At 36.7% G+C, this 16,991-nt stretch overlaps 1 protein-coding gene across 1 annotated transcript; it reads left to right on the forward strand.

The window, feature by feature from the left end:
* Positions 1-9,699: 9,699 nt before the first annotated feature.
* LOC138870690 (uncharacterized) lies at positions 9,700-10,919 on the forward strand. The gene is made up of 2 exons (XM_070148518.1): positions 9,700-9,973; positions 10,444-10,919. Exons 1-2 carry the CDS (start codon positions 9,700-9,702, stop codon positions 10,917-10,919), a joined length of 750 nt encoding a protein of 249 aa, XP_070004619.1.
* The last annotated feature ends 6,072 nt before the right edge of the window (positions 10,920-16,991 follow it).

The raw sequence follows: 16,991 nt of genomic DNA on the forward strand, positions 1-16,991 counted from the left end.
GCCGCTCAGCAATAGCAAAAACCCGAGGGTGTAACCCAAGGTCTAAGATCTCGAATCGATTATCAAAAGTATCACATATTATTCACAAAAGGCAAAGGAGAAAAGAAATTATAATAAACAAAAAGCCTATTATACATATGGCTCGTAGAGGTACGTTTACAAGGCTTTTGAAAAATCCTTACAAGGAAGGGACCAAACAAAACCCTAATCTATCATCGAGCCTGCATCTTTGACGGCTCCGCCGGAGGTTGTTCCCCAATGGTTCCAACTACAATCCCAGGACCTTTGACGGCCTTTTCTCCTCGGGGGATTCCGCTTTCATCCTCATCATCTCCTAAGCCACTACCCGGCACACCTCCAGAAGCGAACAGGGAAACAACTTTCTTCTCTAGGGTCTTCACCCTCTCGAGCTCGGTAGATAGATTGATATCTCCTGCATGTATATCCTCAAGAGTCCGCCTCCGAGATTCTAACTGAGCATGCTCCACGGCTTGAGTCAACTTCAGTTCGGCCTCCTCAGGCACTCTCCCGGTTTGAACATTTATTACAATGACACCGTCTTTATGCATAGATATAAGTGCCTCAGCTTCGGTTTTGATCCCGGATAGTGCAGCAACTAACTCAGAGTGGAGACCTCTATATTTGTCACTATCTGCCCTCACATCTTGAAGCTGACGCCCAACTAAGGCCACCTTTTCCTAGAGGGTCTCCCTCTTAGAGGTTACCTCTCTCACGCGCTGTTTGAGTTTGAGGATTTCGGAGTCTCTAGCTCGGAGCTCCTCCCTCAGTAGGGCACCTTCCTTCTCAAACTGCACGAATCAGATCTAAGATGTTAAAACACTGAGATTTGGCAAACATTCAGACAATAGCAAATGGAAACTAGGTAACTTGTTCAACAAGATGAGCCTTCTCATGCTCATGACGGGTCACCTCAGCCTGAAACCGGGAGAAAGTCTGATTATAAAGCGCCCTGGCCTGAATCCATAAGAAAGACAAAGATCAGAACGACATGCAAGATTTACAAAAACTACCTACTTACAAAGCCTGCTCATCTCACCAAAGAGAGTGAAGCATCGAGCTCGGGAATCCCCTCCGGAGCGGCTGAAGGCCTTTCAAGCGCATCTCTGCCTCTGATAGTCACCCTCACATCGGAAGGTTCTTCATTTGGGGCATCTTGCATTCCCTTAGGAGGTAAGGTTATTCCCTAAGGGGAATCACTCATGATAATGGCACCAGCAGGGTCGATCAGGGCCATCTCTTGTCCATGCAGGGCTCCAAAACTGGGCTCCTCCGAACCACCTACCGAATGCGTTCCAGCTTGAGGAGTATTTTGGTCATCGGCCGGCTCAGGAACCTCACCCGATACTCCCTCGGTGGCCTCTCCATTCCGAAGTTGTAACACGACGACATCAAGCTCCAGCTCGAGAGCCACCATCTCTACGGCCTGAGGGTCGATCAGGTTTTCCCCTCCAGCTATTGAGAAATTATTTTTCCCCTCGCCTTCAACTCAGGGACTTCTCGCTGCTTTCGGAGTTAAGGCTGCCAGATTGGCTTTAGTTTCTTCTACCTTGATCTTCTTGGATTCCAAAGGTTCATTCGACGGTTCCCTTTGTCTTTTCTTCCCTTTGTTGGGTCCCAAAGTACCCTCTTCACCAAGCAATGTTACCTTCATCAATGGGACCTCCCCCAGACCTACACAAATGCAAGAGGTAAGCACAGGGAGTGAGAGCTCTATCAGTAGTGATTCAGATTAGAAGGTACAACTACAACAGGGGTGAAGGCTCACCATGGTCCTTAGCTTCCCATCGAGCTTGGGACAGATCACGTCACACTCGCTCAGCATATGGGAAAATCGAGTCTAGCCGGCCGACCTAGCCCTAGAGGTTCGTGACTGCACCAGGGTAAAATTGCTACGGCTGCATTAGCAGAAGAAATTAAGTGCGTGGAAAATGTACCTAAAAAGAAGCAAGGAAATTCTAGATAATGTATCTACTTACGTTCCATGTTCTACCTCTCGAGGAACGACATCCTTTCCATGGGGATCAGGTCTGAAGTCCTAACTCGAACAAAGTGACTCATCCACCCTCCATTCCCTACTTCTTTGATGCAAGAGAAAAGGGCCCTCGAAGCTCGGCAGTGGAGCTTAATCAGACCCCCACGGAAGAGACGGGGGCTATACATCCTGATCAGGTGATCGAGGGTGAAGGGCATCCCCTCAGTCATGCTCACATAGTACCTGATCATGTAGACAATGCGCTAGAATGAAGGGTGAATTTGGCTGAGGGTCACTTGATACCGTTGGTAGAAGTCGAGAATCATGGGATCAATCGGAGGCAAGGATGGCCCCATCGACACAAGGGTAAATGGGTAAGTATACACACTGAGAAAATTAGCTTTGTATATCATTATGTCCTCCTCCCGCATAGGGATCTCCACAAGCACCGCGTCCCCCAGCGACAATCAGTCCTCACCCTTTCAACGTCTGTTATTGAGCTAATATACTGAGACACAGGCTCACGACACCCTGACTTTGAAGAAGGTATCTCGACCTTAAAATCGGAAGCCGTTGCAAAAAATCCTGGAATACATTCCTCAGCACGAGGAGGCATTGACGTTTTGCCTTTAGATGGAAGCGAAGAGGATGAGGTCATGTTCTTCTGAGAAGCAGAGGCGGAAGTTTTTGCCATTCCTAAAAGATTTCAGAAGAGAAAGAGAAGTTGCATTTCAAAGAAAGAACAAAAGTAAAGGTATAAGGAACCTTTTTGGGGGCTTGGTGGTGCAGTGAGTTGTAAAGAACGAGCAGAAAAGTATTTATAGAGACCCCACCCGCACGTTGAAGGAGGCCAAAGGACAGCCAACCGTCCTAATCAATGCGAAGGCTTTCAAGGGCTGTGTGTACACCGTCTTTTGGCACCTTATGACTGTCGTCGTTATGAAAGTACCAGAGGGGTAGGAATTCAAGGTCGTTTCTTATCACTTTTGCTCTAAGAAACATGGAGACTATCTGTATACGGTAAAATTAGAGGGTCCAATTTTCTGTTGTTATGGTGCCTCGTAAGCATATTTCACAGGTTCGAGACTAGGGTCGAGGTTCACCCTCGAGGGCTATCGATGCTCGACCTTGGGGCGATGCAGACCAATGGCTATAATGGAAAGTAGGGAGTTCCCAAGGAGCATAACTAGAGCTGACAAAGTCTAGTTAGCTAAGTTCTGACCCGAATCATGATATCAACTAGCTGTCCCATCTCCATATCTTTGTAATTAATGTATTTGTACTATATTGGGATTTCCCCCCATATATAAAGGGGATCCTTGTCATTTTGTAGTCACCTGTTGCTCAATACTAAATACACAAGAATATTCTCTCTGTTTTCTAACATATTCTCTTGATCTCATTACTTCATTTATTACTTATATTCATTATGCTCCATTCATTGTTCTTCATTTATTGCTTATTATTGGCCATAAAGAGCCGTCATTGATTTATTACGACTGTTAGTCACCCATCAATTACCCTCGATAGCTCCCAACCGAGCTTCAGACTCGACCCCGAGGCCCTCGAATAGGCAAGCTCGAGGCCCCGATTATTAATCATTCGGTTTGGTTATCACCTTGCTCTCGGGCTCTTATCTCGTTTTTAAGTCTTCCACATAGCATCTATTTTCCTAACAACTAGCATAAAAATATATCACGTATTTTTAGACCCACTAAATCAAATTTAATTGTTATTACCATTTTCTTGGTAAACACTATTCTTTGGAAGGAAAACTATTGTGTTTAAAGTTTCCATTATTAATGAGTTTGAAGTCATGGTTCTGAAATATCCTATTTATTGATGTTGAGATGATGATCCTTGAAAGTAAAGAAGTGAATGTGGTTGAAAGTATAAATAAAACTATATAAATAGTGTGAAAGGTTTTGAGGTAAGTATATTTGTATTGTTGTTTCCTTTGTATGCAAATCAAAAAAAATGTTGACTGGGAATTCACCTCCATCCGCATATATTGGGGTGAGGAGGCATGGCCTCTTTGTGTTGGGATTGTGATTGGGAATACACCTCCACCCGCATACATTGGGCTGAGGTGGCATGGCCACTTTGTGTTGGGATTATGATTGGGAATACACCTCTACCCGCATACATTGGGGTGAGGCGGCATGACCGCTTTTTGTTGGGATTATGATTGTGAATACACCTCCACCCGCAGACATTGGGGTGAGGCGGCATGGCCGTTTTGTGTAGGGATTGTACTCCTGAATACACCTCCACCCTCTTACTTTGGGGTGAGCTTTGTGTAGGAATTGTGGGATTGAAATTACACCTCCACCCATACGTATTGGGGTAAGGCGCTGGGTAGCTTTGTGTAGAGGTTGTTACAAGGGATCTCCGAACCAAAAATAATATTATCTTCATATTTTGAAAATTATTATGTTTTAACTTGGCATTTGGATATAATTGATTATTGATTGTTGTTTCTATGATTTTTCTTTTATTATATTGGCATTCTATTTTGAAAGGAGAAATTTAGCTTTTCATACTAGTACTATTCCATATGTACTAACGTCCCTTTTGCTGGGGGCGCTGAATCTTCAATGGATGCAGGTGATTCATCAGCGGGCAGCTTTGGTCCTCATTAGCAATTATTTCCTATTCAACAGGTTTTGGTGAGCCCTACTCTATTCTGGGCCTGACGTTACTTGATGTTGTGCTTTGTGTTTTGAGGTATAGCCGGGGCCTTATTGCCGATACTTCCATACTACTCTTCAGTTATACTTAGAGTCTCCGTAGACAAGTTATGAGTGGTGTTCGATATTGGGAAATTAAACTAGAAGTGTTGGTGTTTGGTAAAGATGTTTTTATTATATCTATAACCTCACAATATTTTTGAAATTATGAATGAAGCTGCTAATAGAAATGAAATGAGAGTTGTTAATGAAATCTTTTCAGTGTTTGATTAATGGAGTACATCTCTTCTTTATTCATGGATGAGTTTGGGTAGAAGGAAATTTAACAGGCTTTCTCGGTCGGATTCAATTGGTTGAGCTCCAGTCGCGCTCCCCAAGTTTGGGGCATGACACGAACCAACCCCCCAAACTCAAGATTTTCTTTGAACGCAGGCACGAAGGACATAACTAACACGTCTGCAAGCATATACATACAACGAGATCACTATATTCACACCGACAGAAGTCGCCAAACACAAATGCGTCAAGCTAATAATCACTTTTCCCTCTCGCATTTAATCGTTGCTCTTCCCACTAAAGGCTAAGCACTGCCTTTCCCTGCATAGGGCTAAACATTTCCCTCATTATTGCATAAGGCTAAACACCGCCTTCCTTGCATGAGACTATGCCATTGTCTCCACTACATCACATGAGGCTAAGCATTTCCTCCATTATTACATAAGGCTAAACACTGCCTTCCTCGAATGAGACTAAGCACTGTTTCTGATACATTGCATGAGGCTAAGCATCGCCTCTATACTGCATAAGGCAAAGCACTGCCTTTTCTTGCATGAGACTAAGCACTATATCCATTCCTTGATGAGGCTAAGCACTATCTCCATTATTACATAAGGTTAAGCATTGCCTTCCCTTGCATGAGACTAAAGACTGTCTCCGCTACACTACATGAGGCTAAGCACTATCTCCCTTTCTCTCACTAGGTTAAACACTGCCACCGTCATTGCATAAGGCTAAGCATTGCCTTTATTCGCATGAGGCTAAGCACTGCCTCCATTATTTCATAAGGCTAAGTATTGCCTTTCTTCGCATAAGGCTAAACACTGCCTACATTATTGCATAAGGCTAAGCATTGTCTTCCCTTGCTTAAGACTAAACACTGTCTCTGCTACACTGCATAAGACTAAGCATTATCTCATTTCTTCGCAATGGGCTAAGCATTTCCCTCATATCATACAAGACTAAGCCTTGTCTTGTCTAATTTTAGCGAATGACTAAGCATTAGCTATTCCCTCTTTCAAACAATTGATACCACCACATCTTTGCATTTCATGGGCTTAAACATCGCCACATTGTCCGAAAGCGTCATAGTCCTAAAAAAAACATCATCCTCATAGCCTAAAGACACCATTCCATGGCCTGAGGATCTCTCGAAACTGCACATCATTATTCAAAGGCATCATAGTCCAAAGGCGTCATCCTCATATCCCAAGGACACCATTTCATGTCCTGCAAATCCCTTATCAAATGCTTCATTACCCAGGACGTCATGATCTAAGGCGTCATCCTCATTCGGTTAGTTTTTTCTTTTTTCTAAGAGGAAGATATTATGTAAAAAATTACAAACATAAAAAACCATATAGAAAAAAGAAAAAACTAACCGAATGTACTTGTTACAATTGTGGAAATCTAGGACACTTAGCTAAAGACTGCAGATTACCAAAAAAACCCAAAGGAAAAATAAATTACCGAAATAATGATAGACAATGATAAATATACACAAATAGAGTATATAGATTATGAATTAGGCAGTGAAGACAACAATATGAGATATCAGAAAACGAGTTCTCAGAAAATGAAAAGGATATAAATAATAATGAAATAGAAGAATCAGACGAAGATAATTATGACTGAAAAAGATATGCAAATTATACAACAAGAAGAACACCAAGATGAACAATCTTCAGAACAGAAAATAATATTTGACACCACTATATTTGAACAAATAAAAGGAAAAGAAATGGATCTAAGCATAGACAAAATATTAGAAGTACCAACAATAAAGAATTCGTTTAAAAGACAAAAAGAAGAATATTATGTAGTAAGCCAAAGAGAACATATAATAGACTGTAAATACATTAAAGGTAAAGCAAGAATACCAATTTTAAATAAAAAACTATTAAATAAAGAAATACAAGATATAAAAGCAAAAAATCCAATAAAATACGTACACTTAGGAGGAACAGAGATACTAATAAAAGCATGTTTTAGAGAAGGAATAGATACCCCTATAGAAATATACTTGGCAGACGATAGAATTGTACAACCTATAGAAAAGAGTATAATAAGTGCAGTAAGAGGTAACTTAATATACCAAAAATTCAAATTCATAATAAGTGCCAACTATTCAGTGGCATAGATGATAAAAATATAGATAAATCATTAGTGCTATACTGGAAAATGTCTGGAATAGAACTAGCACCAGGAAGTAAGATATTCACAGCAAGATGTAAAAATCTATATGTCTTAACGACAAAACATAAGATAACAACTAAAAATAAAATAAATAAAATAAAAATAGAAAATCCATTCGAAAGAATAGTATCAGTTATAGACAACAATGATTATAGTTATAAGGAAATGGATATAGAAGAAGATTTAGAAATAGTAAAAGAAAGATTAAGCACGTCAAAACGAACAAGTAATGAAATACCAGAGACATCATCAAGAATAAGTACATCAAGAAGAATAGATTACATAACTCCACAAAAATTAATAGAACAAAAAATAGAAGAAATAAGCCCACAACATTATTATATAACAGGAATAATGGACCAAAGAAAATATTTAATATTAATAAATACAGGACAAGAAGAGAATTATGTTATAAGAGAACTGATACCAGAACAAGAGATAGTGACAATAGAACAGCAAAATTCAGAACTACCAAAAACATTAAGAAAAAATGAAGAAACAACTGAAAAGGAATTAATTATTGGAGGAATACCAATATTAATAAATTTTAAAATATATCAAGGAGATAAAAACATTACACAAGGAATAAAATGGTTAGAAAAAGTCAAACCATATAAGTTAGAAGATAGGCAATTAACAATAAGTTATGAAAATAAGAAAATAATAATAAAAAGAACCTTAATATAATGCCAAAAATATATATACTTGTCAAAATAATAATAGAAGGATATTATAATAGATATTATACACCTATGATGGATACAGGAGCAGAAGCTAACATGTGTAGGCATAATTGTCTACCAGAAAGTAAATGGGAAAAGCTAAAAAAACCCCATAATAGTAACAGGATTTAACAATGAGGGAAGTATGATAACATACAAAGCAAGGAATCTAAAAATACAAATATGGGATAAAATATTAACCATAGAAGAGATATATAGTTATGAATTCACAAATAGGAATATATTATTGGGAATGCCATTTTTAGATAAGTTATACCCACACATTATAACAAAAACACATTGGTGGTTTACTACTCCGTGTAAGCAAAGAATAGGAGCAAAAAGAGTAAATAATAAATTGAGAAAAACAACACCCTGGATTAAGGAAGTGAAAAAATTACCCAGAAATTAGAAAATATGACACAAAGCAACCATAATATAGAAATAATCATTTTCTCAATAAACAAGATAAAACTACTCCAAGATAAATTAGAATTACTATATAATGATAATCCACTACAAGGTTGGGAAAAACATAAAACAAAAATAAAAATTGAACTAATAGATGAAAATAGTATAATAACACAAAAACCTTTGAAATACAATTTTAATGATCTAACAGAATTTAAAATACACATACAGGAATTATTAGACAATAAGTACGTACAGGAAAGTAATAGTAAACACACTAGCCCAACATTTATAGTAAATAAGCATAGCGAACAAAAACGAGGAAAAAGTCGTATGGTTGTAGATTATAGAAATTTAAATGCAAAAACGAAAACATATAATTATCCGATACCAAATAAAATACTAAAAATCAGACAAATACAAGGATATAACTATTTTAGTAAATTTGACTGTAAATCAGGATTTTACCATTTAAAACTAGAAGACGAATCTAAAAAGTTAACAGCATTCACAGTACCACAAAGATTATACGAATGGAACGTATTACCATTTGGATATAAAAATGCACCAGGTAGATACCAACATTTTATGGATAACTACTTTAACCAATTAGAAAATTGTATAATATATATAGATGATATACTGTTATATTCTAGAACAGAGAACGAACATATAAAACTACTAGAAAAATTCATACACATTGTAGAAATATCAGGAATTAGTTTAAGTAAAAAGAAAGCAGAAGTAATGAAAAATCAAATAGAATTCTTAGGTATACAAATAGATAAAAATGGAATAAAAATGCAAACTCATATAGTACAAAAAATAATTAACTTAAACGAAACACTTGATACAAAAAAGAAGTTACAATCATTTTTAGGATTGATTAACCAAGTAAGAGAATATATCCCTAAATTAGCAGAAAACTTAAAACCATTACAGAAAAAATTAAAAAAGGATGTAGAATACCATTTTGACGAAAAAGATAAAATACATATAAAGAAGATCAAAAATATGTGTAAAAAATTACCAAAACTATATTTTCCAGATGAAAAAAGACAGTTCACATACATAGTAGAAACTGATTCTAGTGATCACAGCTACGGAGGAGTTCTAAAATATAAATATGATAATGAAAAGATTGAACACCATTGTAGATATTATTTAGGATCATACACGGAACCACAATTAAAATGGGAGATAAATAGGAAAGAACTATTTGGATTATATAAATGTTTGTTAGCATTTGAGCCATACATCGTATATAACAAGTTTATTGTGAGAACAGATAATACACAAGTAAAATGGTGGATAACACGGAAAGTACAAGATTCAGTAACTACGAAGGAAATAAGAAGACTTGTATTAAATATACAGAATATTACAATTGAAGTAATAAGGACTGACAAAAATGTTATTGCAGACTACCTATCAAGACAAAGGTACCCAAACATATGAAAGCCAAGAATTAAAAGATATATTTGCAATCCTTACTACGCTATCTTTACAGATGGATGGTATGGGAAAAAGATTACAACAGCTAGAGAAAAGCCAGCCAAGTCAGCAGCATGACTATAAAGATGCGGAGCTAAGTCGATCGGAAGACTCAAAACTTCCAGAGTTAGAAGGAGACGTTGGGAAACTCCAAAAAACCCATAACACAGTTTGTTTATATACAGCTGCAGGTACAAGTAAACAAGTTAACAAGAAGCCACATACCAATGTCAATTTAAACAACATATTTGATAAACCAATTACTCCGAAAAGGCCAAAAGAAACAATAGTTATGACACCACAAACCTCAACGTATGCCAACAGCCTACACCAAAATAAAAAAATATACAACCATATTACTCAGACCTATATTGAGAATATATACAAAATTCAAACATTCCTAAACCTAAACCCCAGAGCAACTACTACAACAGATCCAACACAGGACTATATAACCCAAAAACTCCAAGGATATAATAGGCTTATTGCACAGCCAAAAACTAGAGCCAATTTAGTAAAAACATGTTACAATTACGGATTACTTAGCACGGTATATACCTATGATGGAGAAGAGATAGTGGAATACCAGAGCTATATAAAGCATTTGTTACATTCAAAAGAATTACAAAAGGAAACTTATTTTTTATAAAATTCTATACAGCACCAGCTGAGATACTATACGATGAAATAAAACCTATTATACAAGTTGTAAAAATAGGATTGACACGAGATATGATAATACAAGAAGAAATAGAACAACAACCAAAAATACCGAAAATCGAGATACCAGGTTTTTATGCCAACAAAAGAATAATTGGGATAACAACTATTATCCAAGAGCTAGCCAACAATTATTTACAAGAAAATGATATATGGAGCTACTACTCAAGAGACCAACTAATGATATATGCAAATTCAAGAGAACTACGACAAGGAGATATGGATGAAGTCCAAAAATGGATTTTATCATTACTAAAACCAGAGATACAACCAACTACAAGAGCACTAAAGAAAGGATTTATTTCCAATGAATTATTGACAAGATACTGCAAATTAGTAGGACACAAATACCCAGATCATATATGTTCAAAATGCAACGGAGAAGATAACCATGTACCAGAAGTACAACTGGAATGAAGAACTGGAATGAAGATATCAGCAAGAAGACAAATGAGGAAAATAGCTATTATTGAAAACAAATAATGTAAAGTCATAAAGTAAATAGTACGAGTAATATTCATGAACAGTAAAGGTCGTTCATGAAAAGTCATTTGTAAACAGTAAGAGTCGTTTGTGAATAGTAAGAGTCATGTAAAAAAATCGTAAAGTAAATAGTATGAGTCATATTCATGAATAGTAAAGGTCGTTCATGAAAAGCCATTTGTAAACAGTAAGAGTCGTTTAAATTTTCTATATATAGTTTGTAAATCCGAGGAAGAGAGGACACACCCTCACCTTCTCTCTCTTATCTTCTCTCTCTTATAAGAAATATCTGAGTTATTTACAAGGCTCTTAAACAACTATGGAACATTCAAACGAGTTACAAGATCAAGTAAGTTTATTCACAATCATGTCTAACTAAACTTTTATATTCCTAATAATCTCTTGAATATCATAACTGTTTATCATGTTATAATACTGTTATAAAGAACATCTTGAGAAAGTGTGCCATGTCTAATAATGCTGAGAGTAGTTAAGCCCAGACTATGTCATCCTAAGGTCGAAACCGGTAGGCATGGAAGCCGTTTAGGGGAGTAGACAGAGTTGAGGCGCTGTTAGGGAAAATGATTGAAGCAAGAAAAACATGGTAGTGACTACAAAAGATTGTTCAGTATAACTTATTAAAACATGATGAACTCTATGATAAACAAAGAGGTTAAAGGGAATATGTTTAGTAAACACATGATAAGAATAATAAGGACAAATAATAATATCTTATGAACAACCCCACTTATTTACTAGATAACAATAATGATTACAAAATACTCATGTTATATACCTTGAACCAACTTAATAACGACATTAGGAGAAAAATTTATGATATTTTAATTTCTTTTGAAATAATTAGCATAATGGAACAAGGATATACATAACTAATTTTATCAGAAGAAATAGATATCTTAGATTTATATGAACTAGACTTATATTCAGATTAATGACCAACCACGGATATATCAAGTTAATTCCGCTTTTTACAACATCAGACTACACACAAAATTGTTGGGTAGAAGGAAATTTAACAGGCTTTCTCGGTCGGATTCAATTGGTTGAGCTCCAGTCGCGCTCCCCGAGTTTGGGGCATGACACGAACCAACCCCCCAAACTCAAAATTTTCTTTGAACGCAGGCATGAAGGACATAACTAACACGTCCGCAAGCATATACATACAACGAGATCACTATCTTCACACCGATAGAAGTCACCAAACACAAATGCGTCAAGCTAATAATCACTTTTCCCTCTCGCATTTAATCGTTGCTCTTCCCACTAAAGGCTAAGCACTGCCTTTCCCTGCATGAGACTAAGCATTATCTCCACTCCTTGCATAGGGCTAAACACTTCCCTCATTATTGCATATGGCTAAACACTACTTTCCTTGCATGAGACTATGCCATTGTCTCCACTACATCACATGAGGCTAAGCATTGCCTCCATTATTACATAAGGCTAAACACGACCTTCCTCGAATGAGACTAAGCACTGTTTCTGTTACATTGCATGAGGTTAAGCATCGCCTCTATACTGCATAAGGCAAAGCACTGCCTTTTCTTGCATGAGACTAAGCACTATCTCCATTATTATATAAGGTTAAGCATTGCCTTCCCTTGCATGAGACTAAAGACTGTCTCCGCTACACTACATGAGGCTAAGCACTATCTCCCTTTCTCTCACGAGGTTAAACACTGCCGCCGTCATTGCATAAGGCTAAGCATTGACTTTATTTGCATGAGGCTAAGCACCGCCTCCATTATTTCATAAGGCTAAGCATTGCCTTTCTTCGCATGAGGCTAAGCAATGCCTACATTATTGCATAAGGCTAAGCATTGCCTTCCCTTGCTTGAGACTAAACATTGTCTCCGCTACACTGCATAAGACTAAGCATTATCTTATTTCTTCGCAATGGGCTAAGCATTTCCCTCATATCATACAAGACTAAGCCTTGTCTTGTCTCATTTTAGCGAATGACTAAGCATCAGCTATTCCCTCTTTCAAACAATTGATATCACCACATCTTTGCATTTCATGGGCTTAAATATCGCCACATTGTCCGAAAGCGTCATAGTCCGAAGGCATCATCCTCATAGATTAAAGACACCATTCCATGGACTGAGGATCTCTCGAAACTGCACATCATTATTCAAAGGCGTCATAGTCCAAAGGCATCATCCTCATATCCCAAGGACACCATTTCATGGCCTGCAAATCCCTTATCAAATTCTTTATGGCCCAGGACGTCATGATCTAAGGACAACATTCTCATATCCCAAGAACACCATTTCATCATGTTTAAATTTTTGTAATAACCCTGTATATTTGTGTGCCTCGAATTTTAAGTTTTGCAGGTAACTCGGGAGGTAACCGTTCTACGAATAGGAGAAATTCTCGCTCCATTTTTTGTTCACAATGTTCACATCTTACAATCATCTCGAACATAACCAATGATCAACAATTAATTACCCTTTGTTCCATAACCGTTCAAATACTTGCTTTATACATCCATAACGCATTCATAGCTCCACTTGAAATTATCTGTTACTCACAACACTATCACATCGAAAAGATCTTTTTCGAAACACACGACCACTTTACAACAACTCCATCAGTTTCGTTCGCCGTTGGATCCAGAACTACACACGGCCTGATTTCCGTAATACCAGGGATATGTAGGCAACTCAAGAACTAGGGTTTGGCCTCCATTTTTCAAAATGCATCATCCCCCGATCATTTCGGACAAAATTGGTCATCATTTCTTTACCTGACAACTCCTTCATCATTCCCGGGTAAAGAGAGGCAGTTGTTGATACCCAATTTGCCCTCATATTTTATAAATATCATGTATATTTTTAAAATATCCTTTTTGCATTATTACCTAATTTACAAGGGTCATATAAGTATTTTCTATGATTTTTCATAATTTTTTGAGCTTTAGAATTGATTTTCTTTCATTTAAATTTTTTAAATATTTATTAATTACCCTTTTAAATTACTTTGTAATGACTTAATCATTCAAATTCATTTATTTACATCTACATATATGTTTTATAATATTCTTAGTTCATTTCATATAATCACATTTGCAATTTTGAGCTATTTACGTAATTTTACAATAGTAGCTAATATCCTATGCATAATTACATTTATTACATTATTCATGCTAAAATAATATTTTTATATTTCTATAACGTTAGGCTATTATTTTCAAGCATTTACCATATAAGTAATATTTTATTATCTATTAATTATTTTAACATAATTTTCGTGTATTTAATTCTTAGCCCAATATAGGGTTAATTGTCGGACCAAAACCTTGGCCCAATACCCTTTAACCCAGGATCAACCCATTACCCTATACCCATTTCCCGACCCGCCCCACTTCCCCTAGAATCATGGTTATTTATCTTAGATGATCAACGACCCGCAATAAGCCTTCCCTTTTCCTTATATCTCCCTAACCCAAAACCTAGAGATACTTCCGCCTAACGTATCCCTTGAATCCTCTCTATTCTGTTCTTCTTTGAGAAACCCTAGCTACATATCCCCTTAATATGTAATCCTTCCATGATTTTCTTTCCATATATGCTATGTCTCTTTGTTACTTACACGATTATGGTATCACCTAGTACTTGCCTATTTTTGGCAAGTATAGGCCTTGAGTCATGTGTAATCGTCTTTAATCTTTAAGATCTAGATGGTATTTCATATGTATACATTCATAGCAAGGTGATATGGGTCCGATTCACCAAGATCTTTGGTCGATTTTTGATTTCTGTCAAACTAGGGTTTTTCTGGGTTTTCTCCTAATATGATTTGAAATTGATTTTTGCATGATATTCTTTCCTTTAATATGTTTGATTGATTGTGTTCCTTGCTTGTTCGTTTGAATTTTACTACTATATAAACCCGTCCCTTGATTCCCTTTAGGCAGACCTTAGTCACTGTATTCTCACTCTCACTAGTCCTATACTATTATGAAATTCGAGCTCTTGGCCGACTGAAAGCCAAGGCCACCAGAATTCAACTATTGGACCTCTCTCATTACGATCACTGCCCGGGGTTCACCTGAAGCCCTTAGGAACTCTGACGCACTGAGAATTTTGGGGTTTCTGATGTTCTCTCCGCGTTAGTGATAAGCAAGTTGTACGCTCTTAATCTCTACCTTATTAGCTCATTAATTCTACAAACTAGTGAGTAATGAGTCTCTTGCAATTTTATTCTATTTTGTTTATATTCATGTCAATCAGGCCTCTATGAATCAACATGATATTGCTTGACTTTGTTAGTATTCATGTTTGTTCTAGCATTATCCTATACCCCTGTATTTTCTAGTATCTGAACCTACTTGAGTTCTGAGTTTCGATGCATGCCTGTTATATGTGCGCAATTTGAAAGATTTTTGATTACTTTCAGTCCGATCTGTTATTCTGATTACTAGTTGCTCTTCAAAAACCTTTTCTCATGCGTTGCCTTGGATTCTTGCATTCTTAAGGAAATTATCTCCTACCTATAGTTTTCTTGAGTGAATTTCTTTTTAATGAATCCTTCATGCATGTTCTACTATTCTCCTGATACTTGAGCCTTATATGCCCATTACTGTCTCAATGTATAAGCCATATATGTTGCTAATTTGGTATTTGGTCAATCCTGCATTCTTCAGTGTTCCCCAGGTTTCTAATTAAACCCCAATACGCTTGCTTTTTGTCATAATGCATAATTGATTGACTTAAGTTCTGAAGTATGTCTACCCTTGGACCTTAAGATTGATATATCTTCCTACTAAGATGTCATTGGACTTAGAAATCTTTGTGATTAGGATTCTTATCAGCTGTTACAAACCATGCCTACTTGCTTGTTTACTTGTCATTCTCTGACTATGACTTTATTAGACCTTCATGCCTTAAATTCGTAGTTTTGAGTCTTTTTTAGGTTAATTCATGGTTTACTAAAATCTTGTTGTTCTGAAAACTAAGCATGTATGCTTATCATATTGACCTAAGTGATATTCAACTCTGCTAATGTTGCGCATGCTATACTCTTTCGCTTGTTATGAACCTATATCGCCATTCTTTTTTCTAAAACTACTCTATAAGGCTTTTCTATGTTAATCCTTCAGCTTTCATAATTTGATCCCCTTCTTGAAATTACCTTAAGTTGTTTTTGACTATGTTAGTATTTAAAACTTCTTATGAAATAGTCTGCTATCCTATGATGATCAATCATGTCCCCTAAACCTGGAAAATGCAAACATGGACTTGCCTTATGTGTGTCCTGCCAGCATGCCACATGAATTTGTCTATGCGTCTTGTTGGTGTTTAGCTTTACAGTCCTAAGAAATAAATGCATGGACTTCCTGCTCTGTTTAGTTAGTTCAACATATAGTCACTTTCTTGTGTGATCATGTGTGAGTCCTTCGCTTGGGCTTGGTGCCTGATTCTATGCGATGTTGGGCTTGGCTGTTGGATTCGGACTTACTAGACTGATCTTATGAGTTGGGAACTTGAGTCTACTGGAGCTGTCGAAGGCCTAGAAAAACACTGGGTTATTTGTACTGGGCCTATCATTGGGCCTATAGTTATCATATTTGATTTGAATTATTCCATTCGGGCTGTAATAACTTGTAATAATGAATGATGGGGGAAATTAATAAAAAGGGCGCTGAGGTATTCTAATACTTGCATGAAAGGGTAGAAAACATGCCTATAGGGTCTATGTGTTCTATTTGCTATTACATACATCATGCCTTATTTGTTGTTTCGTTTAGTGTGTGTTGCACACTAATAGGAATCATGCTTATAGGAATTACGCACACACTTCACTTAACTTGTTAAAATATGTTGGCTCAAGTAATTGCTACACTTGTCTCCATGTCTACTTCTCAACACTTTTAGATAAGCATGCCTATTGGATACAATAATATAGTGCCTTTTCTAATCTAGATATCATGACTATAAGGTTTTAATAATTGATCAACTACTTTCTATTACTTTTATA

Source organism: Nicotiana sylvestris, chromosome 6 (genome assembly GCF_000393655.2).
Source record: "Nicotiana sylvestris chromosome 6, ASM39365v2, whole genome shotgun sequence".
Lineage (NCBI taxonomy): Eukaryota > Viridiplantae > Streptophyta > Magnoliopsida > Solanales > Solanaceae > Nicotiana > Nicotiana sylvestris.